Raw genomic sequence first — 25,255 nt, forward strand, 5'->3', positions numbered from 1 at the left:
TAAATTGAGTTTGGAGCAGTTATTTGATCTTATTGTCACTTAATATTGGACAGGGACAATTCAATTGTGCTTCAACCTTTGATTTTACAGATATATATTTACTTAAGTCACCATAAACTATAACTTTTTTAACGTGTGTCAATTTAAAAGTAAATAGTGTGTTTATGTGGTGAACTATATATTTTTTTAATTTATAGGACACGATCAATCTTTTAACTATAAGTGTGATAATGAGTTCACTATGTAATTTTATTTTTTTTCAAATTAAAGATTCCTGTTTTCTGTTTTCTGTTTGCTTTTCTTTTTGACCTACTTACTTCCAAGGACATCTAAATAACATTGTGAACTTTGACCGTTTCCAACACTATTCGTTGCAAAACATACATAGTATCCTTCATCTTCAAGAGTTACATTAGATATTGTAAGAGTTGGGTTATTCACTGTAGCGCCGGAAAATCTCCCAGATATTAAAACCGTTGTCGTTACTCCATTTATAATTTTCTGCCACGTGACAGAGGTATGAGCTGGGTTTGCTTGTATTGTACACACCAGATTAATGCTACCTCCAATGTTGACAGAGTACACACTTTCTGGAATTGTCACTACGGGTATATCTGTAACAAGTTAAATATTTAATCATCTAGTAATCTATTATCAAGGAGGAGAAGGTTAATGTTGTACTAATTTGGATTAGAATAGTACAAATTAACATGAACTGGTGATTTATTTGTAAGTGTAGTTTACACAAATAATAGACTGACTGTGGCATGTTTATATATTGTTAAAAATGTTATTTCTTAATTTATGATTTCATAGGATTTAAAAATATCGAATTAATAAGCTGATCTAATGTGACAGAAAAATCTAGTTTAGTTTTCTAACATTAAAATATGATTTGTCAAAGCAAAACATGATTCGTTCGGTACAAAACTTACTTCCAATAACGTTGAGATAACTCTGTTGACTGTTTCCAGTTCCAATGCTGTTTGTAGCATAACATATATAGTTTCCTTCATCCGATGATTGAGCGTTAGTGATAACCAGTGACGGATTAGAGACTGTAGATCCACTATATCGTGAGTTTGATGAGGTGGTATTAACACTTTGTTGTATATTGTTAACAATACGTTCCCAGTATACATTAGTGGCAGCAGGGGAGGCCACTACAGTACAACCAAGAGTCACAGTCGCACCAATGTTAGTGTTATAATTTGATAAAGTTATAGTAACTGATGGCAAATCTGCAAAATATATTTTGTTCACTTAAATCATTTTAAATTAAGCAATATCATGTTGTTAAACAAACACAGGCAATATTTTTTTTTCCATATAATAGCAATTCATTTATCATCAAAATTGTAATAAGTAGTGCATATTGAGTGTTTTTTCCTCTCTCTCACAAAAATGCAATATGATTCTGCTTATTGTGTAATTTCTTAATTGTTTCAATTTACGAAACAGCAATTTGTATTAAAACAGTATTATTTTTAAACATTGATACTTTCAGACTCGCATCTGTTCTCGTTTGCTCAGAATGCCGGTTTATTTGGTTTATATCAGTATACACTTACTCCCTGTGACAGTCAAGTATGTCTGAGATGAAGTTCCAGTTCCGACAATGCTCGTTGCTGTACACACATAGTAGCCACCATCACTCTGAGCAGCACTGTTGATAACTAAATTAGGACTACTGACAGTTGGTGTGTTATATTTCAGGGCATTGATAGCGAGAAAGGTTTGTACACCATTTAAAACTTTATACCACAGTACACTTGTGGCATTTGGGTTAGCGGATATTGTACATACAAGAGTAACTGTCTGTCCAAGTAGTACGCTGTAACTATTGGACTGAATTGAAACTTCAGGTGGACCTACAAAACAGTTTGTAAGTGGGAGAATCATAAAAATAATAATTTATCAACATAAAACACATCAAAATAGTTAGTATCCATAGACTACATTTGACATGCAGTAACAGTCAACAAACAGATTACGATAAAGTAGATTCACTAGAAATGTCTTTTGCAATGCATTAATGTGACCTACCCAAATTAGACTATTTATCGGATTTGTTATCACATAAGCAACACGACGGGTGCCACATATGGAGCAGGATCTGTTTACCCTTTCGGAGATCACCCCTAGTTTTTGGTGGGGTTCGTGTTGTGTATTCTTTAGTTGTCTATGTTGTGTCATGTGTACTATTGTTTGTCTATTTGTCTTTTTTCATTTTTAGCATTGGCGTTGTCAGTTTATTTAAGATTTATGAGTTTGACTGTCCCTTTGGTATCTTTCGTCCCTCTTTTGCAAGACGTGTTCATAATTTCCCGTAAAATACAAGTTGCACAGTCGTAAGTGTAAGGCAATCAACAAAAAGTTATTTGGGAACATGTTCTGTCTTTTTAAACTTAAATAGATTTGGTTTGTTTAAATTTTCTTTTATTTCTAGTAGTCAAGCTTCAAAAATAACTATGAAAGGCTTCGGTATATACTTTAATGAAAACTTATAAGAAATACATAATACATACTTCCAATAACATCTACATAGGTCTGCTGACTCTGTCCAGTTCCCACTGTATTTGTTGCATAACAAATGTAATAAGTTTCATCATTTTGATCAACATTACTAATAGTGAGAGATGGATTACTGACGGTAGATCCGCTATATTTAGTGGTGTTCGTCATAGAAATGGTCACTGGTAGTCCGTTCTGGATTCTAGTCCAGTAAAGCTGTGTGTGGATTGGCTCGGAACTTACACTACATACCAGCTGCACTGACTGTCCATAATTAACACGGTAATAAGTTTGTGCAACAGTCACTATTGGTATAACTACATCAGAGATAATGAAAATTCATTAATAAATATGTACATAAGAATGTTAAAAGAAAAACTCTTTACATTGTGTCATAACTACTAATTATAATAAATGAAGGTTCAAAATGACTTTTAGTTGTATAACGCGGTGGACAGTTTTCTTATTTTTTACATCAAGGGAATCTTCCTTTAGAATAGTTTCTGCAATGGATTGACAAAAATAATGTGACGTAAAAATTCATAACAATATAACAATCATTTATCAGAACTTTAAACTAACAAGGACATGATTTCAGCTTTTCAATTGTGTATTGTCCATTTTGTATGAAGCATATTTATCTCCTAATTGATACCATATTTAAGTTCTTGTCATTCTTGTCATGATTTCCTTGACAGAATTTTACTGCTCTCATGGTAACTTTTATTCAAGAGTTAATGCGATTAAGTTTAAATTATCACTTAGTAACTTTCACGGACACTGTAAAAGTTGGTCGAGCGTTATGGAATATATGTTTCAAGTACCAAAACTACGATTCCTTCCCATTTTCATCCATCTTCAACCATTAACTTAAAATGGCCTATACTTACTTCCCACAACATTAAGTGTGGTCGGATTACTGTTTCCAGTACCAACATTATTTGTTGCATGACATCTATAAACACCAGAGTCACTCTGAGTCGTACTGAGAATAATAAGTGATGGTGAGTTTACAGAAGATCCCTGATATTTCTGCGCATTTTTCATGGAAATTATCTGTTCTGCATTGGTGCCGATTGTCACGGTCCAGTAGATATCTGTCTCGGTAGGATTAGCTGACACGATACAAGGAATTGTAATTTGACTACCAACATTTACACTGTATGCATTCTGAGTTATGCTTACTGCAGGTAGGTCTGCAAAATATTGTTATGTACATATCATTCATTTATTGCACTTGTTTTGCTTTTAAGATAGTCTTATAGCCTTATGGCATGTCATTATTTGAATATATGAAAGTATGATCAGGGCTAGAGCACAATAGATTTTAAATAATTTACAAACTAAATTTCAAATCAAATAATACATGTATGATCTATGAACGAGGGGCTAGCGTTTTTATACAACTAATCGTTGCTGTAAGGGCTCAAAATTGTTTAAGTTTATTTACCATACTGAAATATTGAAGTATAATTACATAGGAATGAGGTGTTTAACATAACTTGAAACTTAACTACTGACTAAATATTAGAAGTAGTATTCGACACAATAACTGTGTCTATCATGTGTATAGGTTGTATTTAGCTTTCATTTTTATTAGTTTTATGTTGAGTGTTTTATTTTTATTTTTTTTTAGATTTTTAGAATTTTAAAAAAGAATAGCACTGTGTAGTTGTTATGCATTTTTTTTTAATTAGATAGAGAAAACAATATTCTCAACATCTATAGTTATTACATCACGTACTGCCTACAACATCCAAAAATGTCTGAGTGCTGTTAGTTGTCCCTACTGCGTTAGTAGCAGAACACATGTAATTCCCTTCATCCGCTTCTGTATTACTAATGATAGTTAGAGATGGAGATTGTACTGTAGATCCACTGTACTTGTTAAAGTTGTTTGTACTCATATCAACAGTTATTAGAACACCATTCACAATATGTTGCCAATAAACGTAAGTGGCCGGTGGATTGGAAATAACTCGACAACCTAGGACTACAGTGGTCCCAAAAATCACAGAATACGCGTTCGACAAAACTTGTACAGTTGGGACATCTGAAAGAAAAAAAAACAAGTTGTATTTAAAATCGTTTGCTTTTATAGACACTTTAACACTATTAGATACAACACATGTAGTTAAACTGAAAAGCTGAGGACCGGTTGAATATTACATGTAAACGACAAATGGATAAAGAGATAAATAGAACTTTCAATATCTATATATTTTTAACACATTTATGTTTGTATATTGGATACCTATATATCTCTCAGTTGATACAATCTGCTATATTTTGTTCTTCTTATCTTGATTTTCTTGAAAGAGGAATGTATTGAACCACGGGTTTAAAGTAGTTAAGGTGAAGTCATTCATTTGAAAGTTATATTGGCGCCCTCAACAGTCAGTTGACTGTTAAGAAAATAGCTACAAACATGTCTTCCATTATAGTACATTTGATAACTATATACACCACTGGGTCAATGCCACTGCTGGTGGACCAGCCACGTAGTCAAAATTACGGTGTTGACATGAATATCAATAATGTGATATTTTTTATAAATTTCCTGTTATAACACTTTTTCGAAAAACTAAGGATCCAGGCAGATTACCGTAGCCGTATTTGGCACATTTTTTCGGATCCTCACTGCTCTTCAACTTTGTCACTGATGAGTCAGTCTTATGTAGACGAAACTATATCGATAGCGTTGTTAGTTTCTCTTCGCTTTTGAAGGTTACTATGACTTATATTTGTTGCTCCTAGATCACATATTATAATTCAAAAAGACAATGATCTATAACTTTATCTCCGTATGTGTTATTTCCTGTTTAAATTAGTGATGATGCCAAATGTTTGGCCGTTTAGTTCCTTCACAATGTGCCTACATACAGAGCTATGTAAAGCTTGCCATCTAATTAGAAATAGTGAATAAGCAGTTCTACATGTAGTTCATACATTATCTTTGTTTTAGACATGAAACCGCTTGAAGCTTGAGATCCCGCTAACATGTTGAACACCGCCACATTATGTATGTATGTGCCTGTCCCACGTCAGGAGCTGTAATTCAGTGGTTGTCGTTTTTTTATGTGCTACATGTATGTTTTTCCTTTTTATATATATATAAATAAGGCCGTTAGTTTTTTCGTTTGAATTTATTTTCATTGTCCTTTCGGGCCCTTTTAAGCTGACTATGTGATATGTGCTTTGCTCATTGTTGAAGGTCGAACGGTTACCTATGATTATTTTAATTGCTGTGTCATTTTGGTCTCTTGTGAACAGTTGTCGCATAAGCAATCATACCACACCTTCTGTTTTATATTTTACATAATGATAAATAAGAAACAACACGAACTTCACTAAAAACTGGGAGTAAAATCAGGTGCTCAGGAAGGGTTAAGCATTTCCTGCACCGTATACGGCACCCGATGTGTTATTTATTTGTTCAAGTCGGTAATGATGGAAGGTTACCATGACTGAGGAATAATATCAGATGTGATTTCTGACACACTTTTGTCATAATGGCCCATCAGCTCATGATGGTGACCGTAACATTTTTTGAGTTTGATTGATTCATAACCCTGTTTTAGCAACTTTTGAGAAAGCAGTATTCCATCAATTGAGACACGTATACTCCATATGCTGGTGCCGTTAAAATGTTGCTACACAGAAATGGAAGGTTGACTATAGGAAATTAAGATCCTCGCGTTTGTCATAAAAAAAACATTGTATCGAAAAATGTTCTTCAAAAATATGTATACAAACTGTTGACATACATTTAACATCATTATTTTTAATTTTCTTACCTCCAATCACATCTAGAAATATTTGTTGACTACTACCAGTACCCACACTATTCTGTGCAGAGCATTGATAGTATCCTTCATCAGACAACTCCAAGGCACTGATGGTTAATGAGGGTGAACCTACGGTAGAACCTGTATACCGCACATTGTTCATATTTATGCTTGTTGCATTTCCATTGACTAATTGTATCCATGTAACACTGGTTTCTGTAGGGTTAGCTTGCACTGTACACACCAGTGTAACAGTTTGTCCGTAGTTAGCAGTGTACTGATTTTGAGTAACAGTTACTGTAGGAATGCCTTTAAAAAAAATTTTAAAAATACTGACTGTTTTTATGAATCTTTATGGGTAAAATATTGAAACATATTGAAAAAAATATCTTAGTCTATTGGAAAGGAAAATTTTCATTGAAGGATGAAATTAAAAACAACACATTTCCGCAAGTACGAAAATCGTCATTAGGGATTAAAACATGCGATAGAAGTAAAACTAACACCGAATTAGAAAGTTTATTATTTTTAACATAATAACCTATAGCTTTTTGTTTTAAATATGTGAAAAATTCAGGCCATTCCAGGGAAAGGATGTGTCAGATGCCAGTAAGGCCGACCGCCATTACCTCCTTGGAAAGGAATGTTAAATGTAATTTCGCCAACTAGGAGTACTATTCAAAAACTCAAAAATGAATCTTCATGGATTACAATCATAAATAATTCTATTACATTTTTCAATGGGGGTTTCTTTCCATTCTACCCCGTGTTGTTTTAAATAATTCGAAAAAAAATTATTAAACAAAAAGACTTATATCTTAAGTCATTGCCATAAAAGCGGAAGGTTTTGCATGCAACAAAACCAGGTACAATCCACCATTTTTTTCTTAAAATGTCCTGTACTAAATCAGAAAAAATGACCATTGTAATATTATAGTTCGTTCCTGTATGTTTTACATCTTAATGTTGTGTTTATGTTGTGTCGTAGTTAACCTATTATATTTGATGTGTTTCCGTCAGTTTTAGTTTGTAACCCGGATTTGTTTTTTTCACAATCAATTGATGAATTTTGAACAGCGGTATACTACTGTTGCCTCTATTGGTTATGCACGTCTTTCTTTTAGTGATATACAAACACATTATTTCGAAAGGATATCTATGTGTGGCCTTAAATACTATTGTGGAGGGACATAAAACATAGGTTTATGAATATTTATTTATGGCTTAGGCACAATTTTCGTTTAGTGTTTATAGAATGTATAATTGTGTCTTATCCTCTAGAATCAATTTTCAGGCATGTGATACATTGATCTAATTTGATTATTTATCCAAGACTTTTCTACTAGATAAGTGAAATTAATCAAAGAAACATTGCTTTATGCATAATCCAACATTTTTTGTTTACTTTTTATCATTACAACAGACGAAAATATTTTGCGTTTTTTATCAGTCTTAGACAACAACCGAAGCACACCGAAAGAATTTTGCATGCCTCTTTAGTATTAAATAGAAAAAAAAACAGAAAAGTACAAGAACAGAATCAGCATGATTATCATGATCTTTAACACCATTTCTAAATTCCCTTTTGCATGTACTCAACATAGGCTCTGACTAAAATATTTCAATTTCAACTTTTTAATTTTATTTAAACATATCAAACAATATTAACTCTTCCAATGACTGCTGGTATAACTGTGATATTTCCCAATGGAAATATAACACCAATAGTGATAAATTTGATTATGTTACGCGTTTCTGCCGAAAATTGAACACAAACCACGTTCATACATTTAACAGAAGCGTTATTTAGATAGTATCCTTATCCTCTAAAATTGTATTTACTAGTACTATATACAAATTATCACAACGCGTATTTGAATTATATACCGAATACGCCAGTTTGACCTATTCAATTTCTTGAACTATTTTACATTCTGCTCAAACCACAATATTATTGCAAAAATCATCCGAAACACTTTTCCGTTTTAATATATTTATTTAATAGAAACTCATTTCTGCTTGCAAAAATCAAAAAAGAACATTTTGAAATTTGTTCAATGACTCGTATATTTAAACGGTAAAACTGAAAGTATATTATTTGTTATCATTAAAAATATATATTTGTTTTCACGCGTGTGGATGCTATCTGTGACATTTTAGTCAATACAATACGATGATTTATACGATGGAATTACAACTGTCAAATAAAAGCTGTTTGTTTTTCATATACTGCGATATGTGGTGTTCATTGTATTTCTACGACCCCACCTAAACAAAAACAGCATTAGTAATTTTCATCTTTATGCAATACCCCGTTACAACCTTACAAATTGTTGTCACGGTAAAACACTTTTTAAGAAAGGGCCAATTGAAAGATACAGAGATAAAAGGTCTAGACAAATGAAGATGAAAAATACAAAATAGATTTGAACACCTGAAAAATAATGTAGAGTGTGAACAACATATGCACGTCACAGGTGTATTTTAATAAACCTCAATCGCATGATGAACAATTTAATTATAATAAGTTTATCAATAAATATATTTCATGTAAATATATAAGTGTCATAGAAATTAAACAAAATACCAGAATAACATTTAATCAGTTAATAAATAAACTAACCTCCTGTAACGTCTACAAATGTCTGTGGACTGATTCCGGTTCCAACAATATTGGTAGCAGTACAGATATAGTTTCCTTCGTCGCCAGATACAGCATTACTGATGGTGAGAGATGGTGTATTGACACTGCTACCAAGTATTCTGGATCCATCAACTGTTACTGTAGTTAATACACCGTTAACGATCCTTTGCCACGTGACTGATGTATGAGCTGGGTTAGAGGATACCGTGCATTGCAATGTCACTGTACCGCCGAGTAATACCGAATAAATGTTGGAAGATATGACAACCACAGGAATATCTGCCGAAATAAAAGTAGTATGACGCTATAAAAAAAGATGAATGCAAATTATATTTATGTTCTCAAATATGTGTTCAACATGAATAAAAAAAACACTAAAACTGTTAAGAAATATAAACATTGTCTCCAATTTAAATGTTGAAATAATAATTTTCGATTCCATATTTGATGGTAGAATTTTAAAACTGAATAACGATCTAAAACAAAAAGACACAATTAATTTATAATACTTGCATTCACGCATTGTTATTTACCTCCGATGACATTTAGAAACGTTTGCGAACTTTGTCCAGAACCAACACTATTGGAAGCAAAGCAAACATAATATGCTTCGTCGTTTAGATCAACGATGTTTATCTGTAGAGAAGGGCTACTGACTGTGGAACCACTATACTTGTTGTTACTGTTAACTACATTGATATCTGTGGTAACCCCATCCTTTATCTTTCGCCAGAAGACGGTAATATGGGTTGGATTTGCTATGACGGCACATACAAGAACAGCAGTACTTCCATAGTTAATATTATATATCAATTGTTGTATGGTAACACTTGGTATATCTGAAATTCATCAAAAATTATGTGTTAACTAGTCGTAGTTTTATAGCACTACATTTCTTATATGAAAGACATACGTTTGTGTACACTTGTTTTTTCTTCATGCTAGTTGAAATTAATTTTTTTTTGTATTTCAGATGCCTGTAAATTGACTTGTTTCAATGAGATTTACAATGAATTGACAAAAAAAAACAAAGTGTATGCAATCAACACGGTTTACCTTTCCTAATATGTCGAAAACTTAAAGCTGCTTGATGCAAACAAATGTTCAATTCATACTTCCAGTGTGAAAAAATTTACACACGTCATTGTTTTTTGGGGGAGGGGGCTTTATAGCTTGCTGTTCAATATTATGTTCAAATTTCATGTTAGATTAAAATGATATGATTGAAATGAATAACACAAATGTAGGAAAACCCTCTGTAGTTTGCAATTGTGAAATGTCAAATAAATGTAGGTAAAAACGTTCCTTTGAATTTTGAATGTTTGTTGTTTTGTCATTTTACCCCACCCTGATTAGAAGAAGGGCATTATTTTTTCTGGTCTGAGAGTCCGTTCATTCGTCTGTCTGTATTGTCGTTCCATCTTTCGTCTGTCCGTCCGTTTGATCGTCCATCTGTCCCGCTTCAGGTTAAAGTTTTTGGTCAAGGTAATTCAATCAACTTAAAACTTAGTACACATGTTCCTTATAATATGATCTTTCTAATGTTAATGCCAAATTATATTATATTTACCCCAATTTCACGGTCCATTTTACATAGTAAATGATAGTTCGAGTGGGGCATCCGTGTACTTTCGTGTGTACTAAGTAAAAGGATATCAATAGTTTAACCCAGAATTGCTTCGTAAAAAGCCTGTACCATGTCAGAATTTGACAACTGTTTTCTGGTCAGTATGTTGGTTGATATAGTCGAGGTTTTGTTTTGTCAGTTAAATGGATTTACTCCATTTGAATTGATTTTGTAGTTCGTTATTTGTGTCGTTAAGTTTTTGATTTAAATCATGATATGAACATTAACATTGAATTTTAGAATAACATAACAGTCTTTGTTTTTGTATCACCTAAATACAAACTCAAATACAAATTCAAAATAGGGATGTTCATACAAACTGAAAAATTCAAACGCGTTTAATCATCGGAACAAGACAAAAACAAATGCCATATTCCTGACTTAATACAGGCATTCATCAAAGACTAACCAGGTTTTACAGTCAGTAAGGCATTACAGTTGTGTGATAATTGTGTACAGTTAAGTTATATTGACAAAATTAAATATATTGTTATTCAAGGAGACAAGTATCATGTATCTTTTAAGATGTATAGTTAGTGGCCCAGTAAACAACTTGAAATAGAATTCTATATAAAAACAAACACACGAAAATCTAACAAAATTACATTTTCTTTTTTTTCTAAACATTGTGGATATACCCCCTAGCTAGTTACTTTATTATAAAAAAAATGAACTTAACAAAATAAATCTAAATTCTATGGACAAACGTATGTAAACAAAAGCAATCATCAACACTTACTGCCGATAACGTATAATGTGATTGATATACTCTGTCCAGTTCCAACACTGTTTGTAGCATAGCAGGTGTAGTTCGCTTCGTCGCTTGATGCAGCATTAATAACAGTCAGTGATGGAGTAGAAATCGTGGAACCAGAATATTTCCCTCCACTATTAATAACATCGATACTTGTTGTTGTTCCAGCCAACGTCTTCCGCCAGTAAACTTGTAGTGCAGCAGGTTGCGACAAAACGGTACATATAAGAGTGATCGAGCTAAAATAATTTACATTGTAGCTTGGAAAGCTTACTTGTACTGTTGGGATCTCTACAAAAGAAATATATACAAAGAATTGTCATCATCTATACAAAAATTGACGATTGAACATAACAATCAACTATTTTAATAACCTAGAAAATTGACATCTTGGCCGGGAAAACCATATAACAACTTTAACTGAAGATATGGTTGGAGATACCAGTTCCTGCAAGGAACCCGTGAAAAGGAATAATATGCTCACCTCCTTGTACATCAAGAGATATTTCTTGACTTTGACCAGTTCCTATTGAATTGGTGGCGAAACACTTGTAATTGCCTTCGTCACTAAAGTCAGCGTTAAATATAGTTAGAGATGGTGTTACGGTAGTAGATCCGCCATATTTACTAGGATTGGATGAGGGTCCTATATTAGTTATCAGACCGTTCACATCATGGGTCCAGTACACACTCGTCATAACTGGATTGGCGGCAACAGTACACCCTATTGTTATTGAATTGCCCACTTGAACTTGGAAATTAGATCCTCCAATTGTCACATTGGGGACGCCTGGCAAAGAAAGAGGATTTTTGATAAGAATTACATGGAAATTACATTAAAAATGTTATTTCATCGATTATTGGTATTATAACCTAGTAAGAATCTTTTCATGATGTTTTTTATTCATATTGCAAAAAAAAAGGGTTGTACTACAAGTGATCGTGTTAAACTTAGTATAGCGTTAAAAGATATATTTACAAAAGCGCAAACTTTTTCAAAAATAAATGAATGACTTTTTGAAATGTATCATTAACATTTCTTTTAACTTTTAATTTACCTACCTCCAGTAACGTCTAAGAATGTGTTCTGACTGTTAGATGTACCAACAATGTTAGTAGCATAGCACACGTATGTTCCTTCGTCGGTATTCTGTGTGTTGGTTATTGTCAATGATGGAGCTGCAAGGGTACCTCCAGAATATCTACTGCTACCATTAATAACTACGTTAGTTGGAACACCATTGACCACCTTTCGCCAGAACACGTTAGTCTGAGTAGGAGTTCCGGTAACAAGACACGACATGGTAATCTGTTGACCAATCAAAACGCTGTAGGATGGTTGTGGAATAGTCACAGCTAGTAAGTCTGGAATATATCATTCATTTTTATTAACATACTTGCACAGATATAATGAGAAAAGTATTATTAAGCATAGTTGGAAAAAGCTTGATCAACACGTAGCCAACGCAAATAGTTGACTAAAAGGCACAAATACCGATGTAAAAGTACGCGTAGTGACTTTAATTTTGTTAAACTAAAAAGAAAGTACATATATATATTAGGAATCATTTTAATTATAATTCCTCAAGGGGGTTTACTAGAAAGATATCAATGCAGTAACTGCACAGGAAGTGCCGTTGCCATAACGGTTAGGGACTTTCCGTTTTGAATTTTCCTCAGCATTCATTTATTTTTGTGATTTTACTCTCAAAAAGTTGTGAAGAGTAAAATCACAAAAATAATGAACGCTGAGGAAAATTCATAACAGTTATCAACTTCTCCAAGTAATCGTTGTTTCGTAACGTCATTGACAGTAAGGGGAAATCACGACTGTGTGAAGGTCAAATAAGTAATTTCGTTGTTTTAAACCATCACTAAAACAAGGAATGTGTAACAATTGTCCATTACTTGTTCTACATCACTTACTTCCTGTGACGCTGAGTGAGATCGCATTACTGTTTCCGGTTCCACCAGTATTCGTAGCTGTACATGTATAGGTTCCAACATCAGTTGATGACAGATTTATTATGGTAAGGGACGGTGTAGTAGTTGTTGTTCCTGTATATTTTGTTGCATTGCTCGACTGTGTAATTCTTTTTGTAGAAACACCATTATTAAAAATCCAAGACACAGACTGAAGTGCGGTGTCGGGTGAAAAAACTGTACATTGTAAAGTAACAGACTGTCCTGTAGTTTCTGAGTAGGCAGACTGAGAAATAGTCACTACTGGTATGCGTGCTTTAATAAATATATAACAATCAATATTAATAAGATAAAGAGAAGAAAAGAAAATGAAATAGTTCAATTGTTCGTTAAACATTGACAATGAATCTTATGTATGAATTATTAATAAAATCTCATTGAGCAAACGCAATTAAGTTACGGGTACATTTTTTTAACAATTACAAAAAAATTAAGTACATATGTGAATATTTCAGTCCAAAACCAAATGTTGTTTTCTACTTTAAGTTTCCCAAAAGAACACATCCAGAGGTATATGACTGAATTAAATTTAATTGCAGCCTGCATTTTTTAGTATTCGACTTGTAATTTGAATAAGTCATGCTAATTATACGTTTCGTTCTCTGATAGGGAAATCTGTCAATTTGTAACCATCCTGGTTTTCAAACTACAACCAGAAACTAATTGCAGATATACTCATTGCTCAACTAAGTAATTTCAATGCCTTGTATAACAAATTTCAAATTCTCCGTATGGAGATTCGCCTGACAGAGGGAGGATGACTGATTTGGTAACAGATACTATTAGTATCGGCATCGGATTCCACCCAGAACTTATTTGTTATCGGTTATATTAATTATGTAGAGAACAAGATCTTAGAATTATTAATCAACGCTATTGTCCTATATTAGTCTGAAGGTTTCGAATCTAATTTTCGAAAGTTTACCTTGGTTAAAGTTTGATCGAAACCTCATCTTATGTATTTGTATAAATCTTAATAAAACATAGAAAAGAATAAGATATGTGCTGGTCTGCGATAAGTTATAACAGGAGGTGATGACAAAAATGATAAAGTCATGTAATTGAACAAACAGTTTTTCCACTACAAACAAATACGGTTCTTGTTACATTTATCCTATTTTTGTATACCCTGTTATATGCAAAAAAAATGTAATTAGTAGAAAAACATTACAATTACATATGTTGAACCGTAACTGGTTTTTTTATCAAAATATATGGCATCCGGTTACAATCAGAATACAATGCAACGAAAAGTATCGTACTATATTCGTGCATTTTGGTGATAACTATTATTAGTTACAAAATATAAACAACATCACGGAAGATTCGACAAATAAAGTTTGATAGAAAAAAGGAGAGAAAAAGAGATATAAAAATTAGAATTGTGAATTAACATAAACACTTGAAATGAAACTGATACTAGGTAATTGTTATTAGATTTAAAATATAATGAAGCATACGTAAAACTTTTAACTGGAGACTGGCATTCTGGACAACATCACCTCGCGGTTGATCGTGCTTTACATTACAACTAAGTGTCTCATTGTTATTGGTGGTACTAAAGTTTGGTGCCAAGGATAGTACGACAGTAACAATAAAAGTGTTATCTGACAGCTGTACTGATGTTTGTTCGATACCAGTACTAAACTGTATATCACTTAACTTCATGGTAATTATGGGTTCGGGGCTCCCTCCCCTGCTGATACAAGTCCATTTGTAAGTAGTGCCAGAGATTACAGTTGATGGTCCATTCAACGTTGGTTGATCTGGTTCCTCTGTAAAATATTACGTTGTCATTTGCAATAACTGGAAAGTAATTTAAAAACAAGACTTTTTTTCAAATATGAAAACACACATTCGCAAAGCATTGTAGAAATCAGCATACACCAATCCATTCAACTTTTATTTTTCAACAAAATTGAACTAAGTTATATTCTGTATATTTAAAGAAAGAAGATAAATGCAATATTTCAATCGAGGAAACATTTTTTTTTCTCTGGCCGGGATATAGATATCAGACAAAAAAATCAAAAACATTATCAACCTCTTAGATCTTTTCGGAGTCACCTGTACCCGGTTAGTTTTGCTCTCAATCGATTTATGCCTTTATAACAGCGGTAAACTACTGTTGCCTTCAATCCGTAGGCCCTAAGGCTTTTTAAAAACACTTAGTCGTGTAAAAGAGGGACGAAAGATACCAGAGGGAGAGTCAAACTCATAAATCGAAAATAAACTGACAACGTCCGCCATGGCTACAAATTAAAATGGACGAACAGACAAACAATAGTATACATGACACAACATAGAAAACTAAAGAATAAACAACACGAACTCCCCCAAAAACTCAGGGTGATCTCAGGTGTTCTAGCAGGGTAGGCAGATCCTGCTCCATACTTGTAGTCACCTTTGAAATTTTAGTAATGTACCAGTTCATATCGCACAGTACTTTATTTTTATTAAAGGATATCTATACAGTCTCTGTTGTAAATACCTATACAACCTTTGTCAATTTTGAAATATTAGAACTTACCAGCGTTTTTGTGTTCGGTTTGAATTGTATAACTTCAAGATTGTCATGGTTCAATCAGTATAAATGATATACTTCATTTTAAATCATAAGCATACTGTTGAAGAACATCTTTTATCCGAAATCTTTATAGATAATTACATTTAATATGTCTTTTTTTATTATAATTAGTGATGTTTTTTACACTTTTTAGGCGTTTATATAATTTATCTATTGAGTACATGTACTTGACTCATAACGAGCAAGCACCCCAGTACGAAAAATCGTGCACTTATATCACAAATATTATTTCGAATTACATTATTTTTGTAATATTTGAATATTTGTAGTAATGTTTGCATATAAAAGCTGACACCTAGTCGATTCCCTTTAGAATAATAATCTCAGTCTAAATTAAGTTTACTGTGGGAACGTTTATCCTGATCAGCCTGTAGAACAATATATTTTGAAATTAAATATTCTATATAGTAACACAGTGTGTGTATAACCATGAGTTATATTTAAATATAAAGCTGTAGTTCATACCGATGAGAGACAATTTTCGAATCGAGTTTTATATTCACATTGATATCTTTTTCTAATGAAATTGATAGTTTCTTTTAAATACACTGTACACTTTCATTACTGTCATTAATTATATGAAGTTGTTTTAGAAATTAAATTTGTCTCTTTGATATTTGCATCAACTAAGAAATATTGCACATACTGTATACTTGTAGGAAGATTGTTGCACTCAAATAGCTTTGTAAAACTGTATTATCAACCCGACATTCAAATACAGCCAGGTGGTAATCAATATCAGCAGTATAGCTATATGTGTTTCTTGTAATGTTTGGTTCTGCTGGTTCTGCTGGTGGGTCTATTGTATCATCTACCAAAGAGTCGTTGCGGTACCATGCAACTGTTGGAACAGGGTTGCCACCTTCTGATTTACATATCAAGGATCCAGCTTCTCCTTGATATGCTGTACGTATAAACTGTCCTTCGTATGCCGTATCATTTCCCTCGATTATTGGAGTACCAGGAGCTAAAACAAATAGTATACATGTGACTGTAACTAAAATAATGGACATTCTAATATAAAAAAGAAGATGTGGTATGATTGCCAATGAGACAACTAAGTTTGTCTATTTTTCCATTTTCAGCATATTAAGGTTGAAGGAAAATTATTAACATATACTGAAGTTATGTGTCTTAAATCAAATGAATTTGAAACTCATGATTCTCATCATGATCATTTAAAAATATTTCAAATTTTCGACTTTGTGTTCAAATATCAGTTCATTTATTAACACGATGAGGCCATTTCATTATATTTGTTGATTGAGTGGGTAACAATTTTGTTAAACATTAATGAATAAAAAAAAATTAAAGAAAATAATCTAAATGTTCAATAACAAATTGAAAAAACAATAAAATAAAATAAAGATTGATTTTGGCATGTTGTGAGTACTTTCCTTGATTGAGATTCACCATTGAGTTTGGAATTTTAGTAAATATATTGTAACATGTGCATATAATTTCCATGGGGAAGTATTGACAATCTTTGGCTTTATATTGTAGTTTCCAATATCACATTAGCGATGATATATACACCTGGAATAAGTATTGCAACACTTCCATTAAAAACAATTTTAAATGACATGATTTTATAATAATTTGGTTTTTAACACAAACTTTTAATCCGTTTATGGTTTAAAATTAAATATGTGTTTTAACTTACATTTCAGGCACAATTAATAAAGAGAAACACCTCGTTATAGCTATACTGAAAAAGTTATTCAAGCTTTGTCTAGTTAGTTATACCGAACTTTTATAAAAGTAGTTTTTACAGCAAACTTAACATCTGATACAGAAAATGTGTGTTAAACTAGTCATTTCAAACAGTTCTGAATGAGCATAAAAACATCTTTATTTCTTGCAAAACTAATGTTTTGGAAAACGAGTCCTTCTAAATTTGCAGTTTTTTTGTAAAAAGCGCGAAAAACTATCAACAGTCATGCCCTATCCATGTAGCATTTATATTGAATGAAAAGTAAGTTAATACTATGAATTCAATTTTAAAACACAAATGGATTACAAGTATTTGATAAAAACACTTATTATTTACTTTGTACAATCATGTCATATTACATTTTGTTCAATGGAAGTGTTGCAATACTTTTTTCCGGATGTATATATGTACGCACTCATTATTCATTTATAAATATTCATCAATCAATTGTGTCTCTGTTTCTGTAAAAAAAAAAGAAAATGATACTAGTTGATAAAAAGACATCTTTTCAGATAAGGTATAAGTGTCAGCTAATAAAGGTGTAATACCACCAAATCATGGTACATCACATCCGGTTGTATACGAAAGTAGGTCGAAAAAATATTCCCTTGAATTTGACAGTTGTAGGTAATTAATCCTACATTTTATTGCAGTAAAACCATTTCTGTGTCATAAACATATGTCTTGGGTATTTCAAAACACCATTATTTTTTATTTCGGATTTCTATAGAAAATTTTGTAATCTTGAGGTTACATGGTGACTAAACCTTGTACACAGATAAAATAAGGGGTGAAATTTGATTGGTTAACTTCCAATGATGGTTATTTTCTTATATGCAATGAAATGTTATGTGATTTTTTTTCTATAGAACTGGACAGGATAAGCTTTACTCATGCCAAGTATTTCTTTATTTGACCTTGTGAGTAATCTCATGTTTGAAAATTTCTTGCTATTTAAGTGAAATGGTTCAAAAAAAAAATATTCTGAGTGGATTGAGTCTTCAAAACACATTTTAAGTGACAATTGTCTTGAAATAGGACTCCACTATGAATATTCGGTTGACAGAACAAGCCATACTAAAGGGGGGGGGGGCTTTTTCTCCTTATTTCTTCTATTCTGCTATGATAGAACATTTTCCTAGGAAATACTGAAATAAATATATAGTTATAAGTAGATGAAAATATTTTTATTGCCGTAACGACAAATTATTTACTTAAATAGAAGCCTTGTATGTCCCTCTTTGGAACGCGGCGTAAATTTAATTTTTACGTAAGGTCTTATTGAAACCTCCTTGGAGACAGAAAACTTTTATATGGATTGTTCATTCTGCTAAAATGCTTCAATTACTCATTTCTTATAACATTTGTACCATAACTTAGTGAAATTTACCCCATCATTTTTATTTATTGGCATGAAAAGTTGACATTTTGAGGGAATGAGAGGTATAAATTGACCAAAAGAGACCTTATACGGAAAACAAAAAGGTCCATTAGTGGTATTTATCTTCCTTAAATCATCTTGTGTATCATATGCAACTGTTTGTAGGCAGTTAAGATAGATATTTGATCATTTATTTGTCCACACTCTATTCTATCTTGATGCGGCTTGGTTTGGATTTGTCGAAGAAATTTTGCTCGAATCGCTGTAGATGTCGTCTTTCGTTATACTAGATTTTTCTCAAACTATTGAACTGATTATGACAAAACTTAATAGAAATGCTTGAAATAACCAGTATTACAAATGGAAAAAGTTACATTCAGTTTATTGAACAAAAATGTCTTCTTTAAAACAGAGAGGTTATATGGTCAATTACGATTTTGTTTTATAAACCCTTCAATCATAGATAAAAGATCAATACTTGATTTGTTGAATTACATACTTTTATCTTAAAGAATTTTATAAAATGAGTCACCCTTAGTTCATATTTAGTCAGTAGATGTGTAAATATTTAATGACACAAACATTATACGGAGGAATTTACGGATATAGTTTTTGACTAGTTTTTTTTTAGTTAAACATTGGTCAAACAAATCAAAGAAAAAGGAGATACAGTTGCATTAAGTGTTCACAATTACCTTTACGTGAATTTTTCTACATGCACCTTATGAATTTTTTTCAGCCAACTATTGATCATCATAAAACAATACATATACACAGCCATGTTATCCTATTAAATTAGGCTCATAAATTTGTACCTTTACCTTATCAATCCGAATGACACTATCACGTTATATATATATTTAAAGTTACAAGCCCTATATATCAGTCATTACTACAGATAAATGTTCATCTATTATTCTTTCACATTTTCTTTTGAATATTAAAATTTCTTTCTGATACATTTGTGTTGCTTTATTCGTTGATATATATGTCACAGATATTCTTACTTTCAACCAACTGGAAACTGGTAATTTATTCCTGACGTTGATACCTGTTGCTGATCTTGTCTGTTCTATGGTAGGGTTGTTGTCTCTTTGACACATTCCCAATTTCAATTTTATTAATATTTCAAAAATTACAAAGATTTGTAAACAGTTAATTTATAATTCTTACCATATCAATGAAAATTCATGTCAACTCAAAGTGTTGACTAGTGGACATGTAATACCCTCGGTGAATTAAAACTGCACCAGCAATGGCATCGACCCAGTGGTTGTGCATAAACTAATCATACTTAACCGGATTTAAATTCTATACTTGTGCCATAGACCAAAAAAAGGGATAATCCTTTATGAAGAACATGATTGACATTTATTCTTCAAAATTAAGAGACATCATATCCTACTATTTAATTGGTCGAGAGCATTTTGCAATAATCTAAATATAATAAAGTGCACACAATAAACACCCAAATATATGTTGCTGAGTTTTTTTAAGTGACAGATTAAGAAAGCATTGATTTTAAGGGAAAACACATTACTTAACATAACATAAAAAGGCAAATAACAATGCAATGGTCTTATGTGATAATAATGTCAAAGCACATGATGAAATAGGCAGGAAACATGATCACAAACTAGTGAACCATGCAAAAATGCAGTTAAACTCCACACAAAATGGAAATAGTTTCGATTATAAATAATTCAAGTGTATACATTTTTTTGTAAACGTGAATAGTAACTATTTATCACAAAAAATAATCACACAAGTAAGATACTTATTAGTACAATATCAATGTTTGTAAATGTTATAAAAGCATTAAAACGCAAAGGTAACACAAAACGTCAACATTTTGATTCCCCGATCCATGTCGGAGTTATATTTTTTCAATCATAATTTCTGTTCCTATTTTTTCTGTCTACTTATTTGTCTAGTTCAGTTCTTTTTTTTTTTTTTGCTATATGTCTCCGGCACCTTGTCTATTTTAGCTGTTCATACCCTTGGCCGCTTTTGTCTTGAAGTTATCCTTCCCATTGTCCCTAATCTGTGACAGTCATCCAACCCCGTCCTTGTTTCTATACTGACAATACAAGTAAGTAAAAATATATTTACCTTGTTCAGCATCCGTTGCTAGATAAATAGACAGCATAAATAGAAATAATTTGTTTAATTGACGACACTATATAGATATTCTGGAATGTAAAAATTAAATTCGAAAAAGTTAATAATTTACAATACGAATTGAAACATATAGGTCAATTCGTTTTGGCACAACGTGTTATGTAACATACTGCACGATGAAGTCGATCATTAATCACATAGACTGTATTCAATAACAATGAACTTGAAATTGTTAACTATATCAATTTACCTTCTGATATTATGATTATAATTTTATAGGGAACCAGTGGCATCGGGTGAGAAATAAACTCACGATAGATACCAGGATTGAAATTGTGATACATATTATAAAATACGTTCGTATTTACGAAGTTTTGCTTTAAAACGAACATCTATGGCATACGTGAAGATTTTTCTTTTTTAACCATTCAATTGCCAACTATCAATTATCAGCAGTTTTTTTTCTTATTTACACATCGCAGTATAGTCGTGTAATTTGTAAATGTACCAACATTTTCCTATTCTCGGTTGTAATCTTTGTGCTATTTTTATATTTATATGGCGCTTTGATGCATGCATAGCCTGAGACGCTTTCATTTTTGAAGCTACCGATTTCATTCCTTTTAGAGGTCATTTGAAGCTACCGATTTCATTCCTTTTAGAGGTCATTTGAAGCTACCGATTTCATTCCTTTTAGAGGTCATTTGAAGCTACCGATTTCATTCCTTTTAGAGGTCATTTGAAGCTACCGATTTCATTCCTTTTAGAGGTCATTTGAAGCTACCGATTTCATTCCTTTTAGAGGTCATTTGAAGCTACCGATTTCATTCCTTTTAGAGGCCATTCGAGTCCCTCTGTGTGTGTTTACGGTATTGATTTTATACTCTTATAGTAATTTTACGGTCGCCATCATGAGCTGATTGGCATTTATGACAAAGTTGTGTCAGAAATCATATCTGATATTCTTCCTCAGTCTAATAACCTTCCATCATTACCGGACTGAACAAAGAAGTAACACGACGGTTGCCGTGTACGGTGCAGGAAATGCTTTCTCTTCCAGGGCACATCATTTCACTCCCAGTTTTTAGAGGAGTTCGTAATGTTTCTTATTTATTAATTATAACTGTTGATGTAAATGTCTTCTGGTTATGTGAGTCTTTGTTTACCCCTTGGTTTAAATTTTTATTGTCTTGATCGGCATACAAGATTTCAACAACATCTTTAAAGTAATGTCGCCTTGAGTTATTGTTATGTTTGAGAGACACTTACATTGACCAAAAGATGTTGCTGTAAGTGATAACAATACCAATATAAGTATAACGCTGTTCTTCTGACATTGCATCATTTCTGGCCAAGTGGTGACAAACAACCTTGTTTAGCAATGTCCTCTAACGAATACTGTATAGAGAAAAAAGTATAAACATTACATGAAGAGAAAGTTATATGAAAACGATTAAAAGAATTTAATATAAATATAAACAACAATACGAACAAGTGTATTGCATTCTATTAGTTTTCTTTAGGGGTGTTTGTATATATTGATCAGGTTGACGATTGTCATACAAAGCCGTAAGAAACACAATGTTTGTATATCCTCATATTCAATTGAATGAATCATGATTCATACCTCAAGTCACATGATGTTATGTGTCTTTAATGATCATTCAATTAAAAGAAGACGAATCCGGGTTACAAACTCAAACTGTGACAAATACATCAACTATAAAAAGAACAGAACGGAACGGAACAACAGAAAACAACTTTTTAATAACACCTGCAGTGACATGGTACTGAATTGAAATGCACAAGTGAGCCTGTCTATTCTAGAATGTAGAGGACCATAATCAAATGTGTTACTAGAACATCTCAGTTTCTACTCACAAATTGCTTGTCAAAAATTCATAAAAAAATAAATAACCAACTTTTTCTTTTCAAGTTATTCTTATTTTTTTATTACATTCCAGCAAAAAGTTTCTTTGAAAAGAGAGGCAACTAATACCAAAGAGAAAGTGAACTTATAATTGGAAAAACAAACTGACAACGCCATTACCCAAATCGGAAAAGACACAATAGCAGACAGCAGCTTACAAAATACAAATGGTTAACAGATTCTGCTCTACGTGTGACACCCGTCATGTTGATCATGTAAATACAAAGCCAAAACATTCAGCCAAAGTCTAATGCGGTAGCTTACTTTCAAGGAATAAGTCAAATCACAAAAATATTGAACTCCGAGGAAAATTTAAAAAAAAAGAAAGAATCCTTATAAAATGGCAAAATTAAAAATCAAACACATCAAACGAATGGATACCAACTCTGGAAAAAAGATAAATGACTATTGTGTACTTAGCTATTAAAAATAAAATAAATGTTGCCGAAATGCCACGTCTCTCATGGTGGCAACGTGAAGACCATTCTCAATTTCTACTTTATAGAACTGTCGTTCTACTATTTAAAATAAACATTATGTAATCAATATCATCATGTAAAAGTAAAACAAATAAGGGCGAATATTTTGAGATAGCTTAAACGTTTTACAGACGAATAGACATAATAGAAAAGGGACAAAAAATATTGTCTTTATACTTTTCGAAAAAGATCTAAACCATTATAATTTATGTAAACGTATTATATTTTTCATGAGATAACACAACCAAGAATTTACAGTATGATATTGTTCTATTATATGTCATTATGGTATATTTCTATTAAGAATTACTATATACGTTGAACCACAAACGTCAAAATCATTCAATCGCGTAGTGGAATTAACTATTTGTGGATTCTTATAAATTCTATATATAACTTTTGGACTAGTTTAAATCTCGGTCTATTTCTGAAATTTATTCTTGCATACTTTTGATTTTTTAACCCTGTGTGCTAACATTGCCTATATAAATTTTAAAATTGTTTGTATGCACATTGAACGACAAATGTATGTGACGTATAAAATGTTCTGGCGTCAGACACTCAAATCAATGAATGTGTTCGTAGAGAGTAGATGTTTTTGTGTTCTGTTAAATTGTTTCTTTTAAAATTGTTCTACGATGATGACTGATGTACCCATATTTTGACTATTTTATATATTGTGTCGGTTTATTTAATATAACGGAATTTGATGAGACTGTCATTAAAGTGAGAGGGTTAGCGCTATAGAACCAGGTTTAATCAACCATTTTCTACATTTGAAAATGCCTGTACCAAGTCAGGAATATGACAGTTCTTGTCCATTCGTTTTTGATACGTTTTGTTATTTGATTTTGCCATGTGATTATGGACTTTCCAAATTGATTTTCCTCTAAGTTCAGTATTTTTGTGATTTCACTTTTTACCTTTTTATGCAATTGGAATGAATTCAAACTTTTGTACCTAAATTCTTACCCAGTTTTATTGGTTAATAAAACTACTGGAAGGAACAATGGTGTTAGTGTTGTCGCACTAAGGTGCATTGCTAACAACCATTAGTGAAATAGAATATCTCGATTTGGAAATAAAATGCCGACTTCTAATTAGAATATATGATGAAGTTTAACTTTACAATTGCCTAAAGTTGTCTTATTTACCGGGAGTTATAAATCTTCTACTATATCGTTCATGTATGTCGAAACGGTGGAACAGAAGATTTATAACATATTCATATATTAGCGATATATGTTATATCACATTATTTACTTTTTTTATTTTCAGAAGTACACGAAGCAGAAGATTTATAACAAATAGTAATGTCTCATATTAGATTAAACGTTACATTCGTTCATTTTAACTATTAGGATGTCATTAACAGGAATGTGCTCTTTAACAAAATGTGCATCAACAGAGTTATGATTGAGAACAATCGAAATCAACACTTAAACGTTTAACAATTACCATAACCCTATGATTGATTGACACGATAGAGGGTTAGCGCTATAGAACCAGGTTTAATCCACCATTTTCTAAATTTGAAAATGCCTGTACCAAGTCAGGAATATGACAGTCCTTGTCCATTCGTTTTTGATGCGTTTTGTTATTCAATTTTGCCATGCGATTATGGACTTTCCCAATTGATCTTCCTCTAAGTTCAGTATTTTTGTGATTTTACTTTTTAATGTCTTTTTCGTGAATTCATATTTAAGAATTTCACCGAAGGTAAAAAATCGAAA

The 25,255-nt window shown here is 32.0% G+C and overlaps 1 protein-coding gene across 1 annotated transcript in view; it reads right to left on the reverse strand.

Annotated features, from left to right (window-relative positions):
- The window catches only part of LOC139505541 (hemicentin-1-like), a 58,709-nt gene extending 41,799 nt beyond the window's left edge, over window positions 1-16,910 (reverse strand). The window contains exons 1-15 of the mRNA XM_071295099.1: window positions 16,544-16,910; window positions 14,771-15,085; window positions 13,254-13,565; window positions 12,390-12,692; window positions 11,812-12,117; window positions 11,313-11,618; window positions 9,480-9,785; window positions 8,926-9,225; window positions 6,312-6,611; window positions 4,259-4,567; window positions 3,405-3,710; window positions 2,529-2,831; window positions 1,572-1,871; window positions 936-1,241; window positions 318-614 (exon numbers count right to left, since the gene is read on the reverse strand). Coding sequence (XP_071151200.1) covers window positions 318-614; window positions 936-1,241; window positions 1,572-1,871; window positions 2,529-2,831; window positions 3,405-3,710; window positions 4,259-4,567; window positions 6,312-6,611; window positions 8,926-9,225; window positions 9,480-9,785; window positions 11,313-11,618; window positions 11,812-12,117; window positions 12,390-12,692; window positions 13,254-13,565; window positions 14,771-15,085; window positions 16,544-16,910 — 4,636 coding nt within the window. The remainder of the gene's footprint in view (window positions 1-317; window positions 615-935; window positions 1,242-1,571; window positions 1,872-2,528; window positions 2,832-3,404; window positions 3,711-4,258; window positions 4,568-6,311; window positions 6,612-8,925; window positions 9,226-9,479; window positions 9,786-11,312; window positions 11,619-11,811; window positions 12,118-12,389; window positions 12,693-13,253; window positions 13,566-14,770; window positions 15,086-16,543) is intronic.
- Between the last annotated feature and the right edge of the window lie 8,345 nt (window positions 16,911-25,255).

Source organism: Mytilus edulis, chromosome 1, assembly GCF_963676685.1.
Source record: "Mytilus edulis chromosome 1, xbMytEdul2.2, whole genome shotgun sequence".
Lineage (NCBI taxonomy): Eukaryota > Metazoa > Mollusca > Bivalvia > Mytilida > Mytilidae > Mytilus > Mytilus edulis.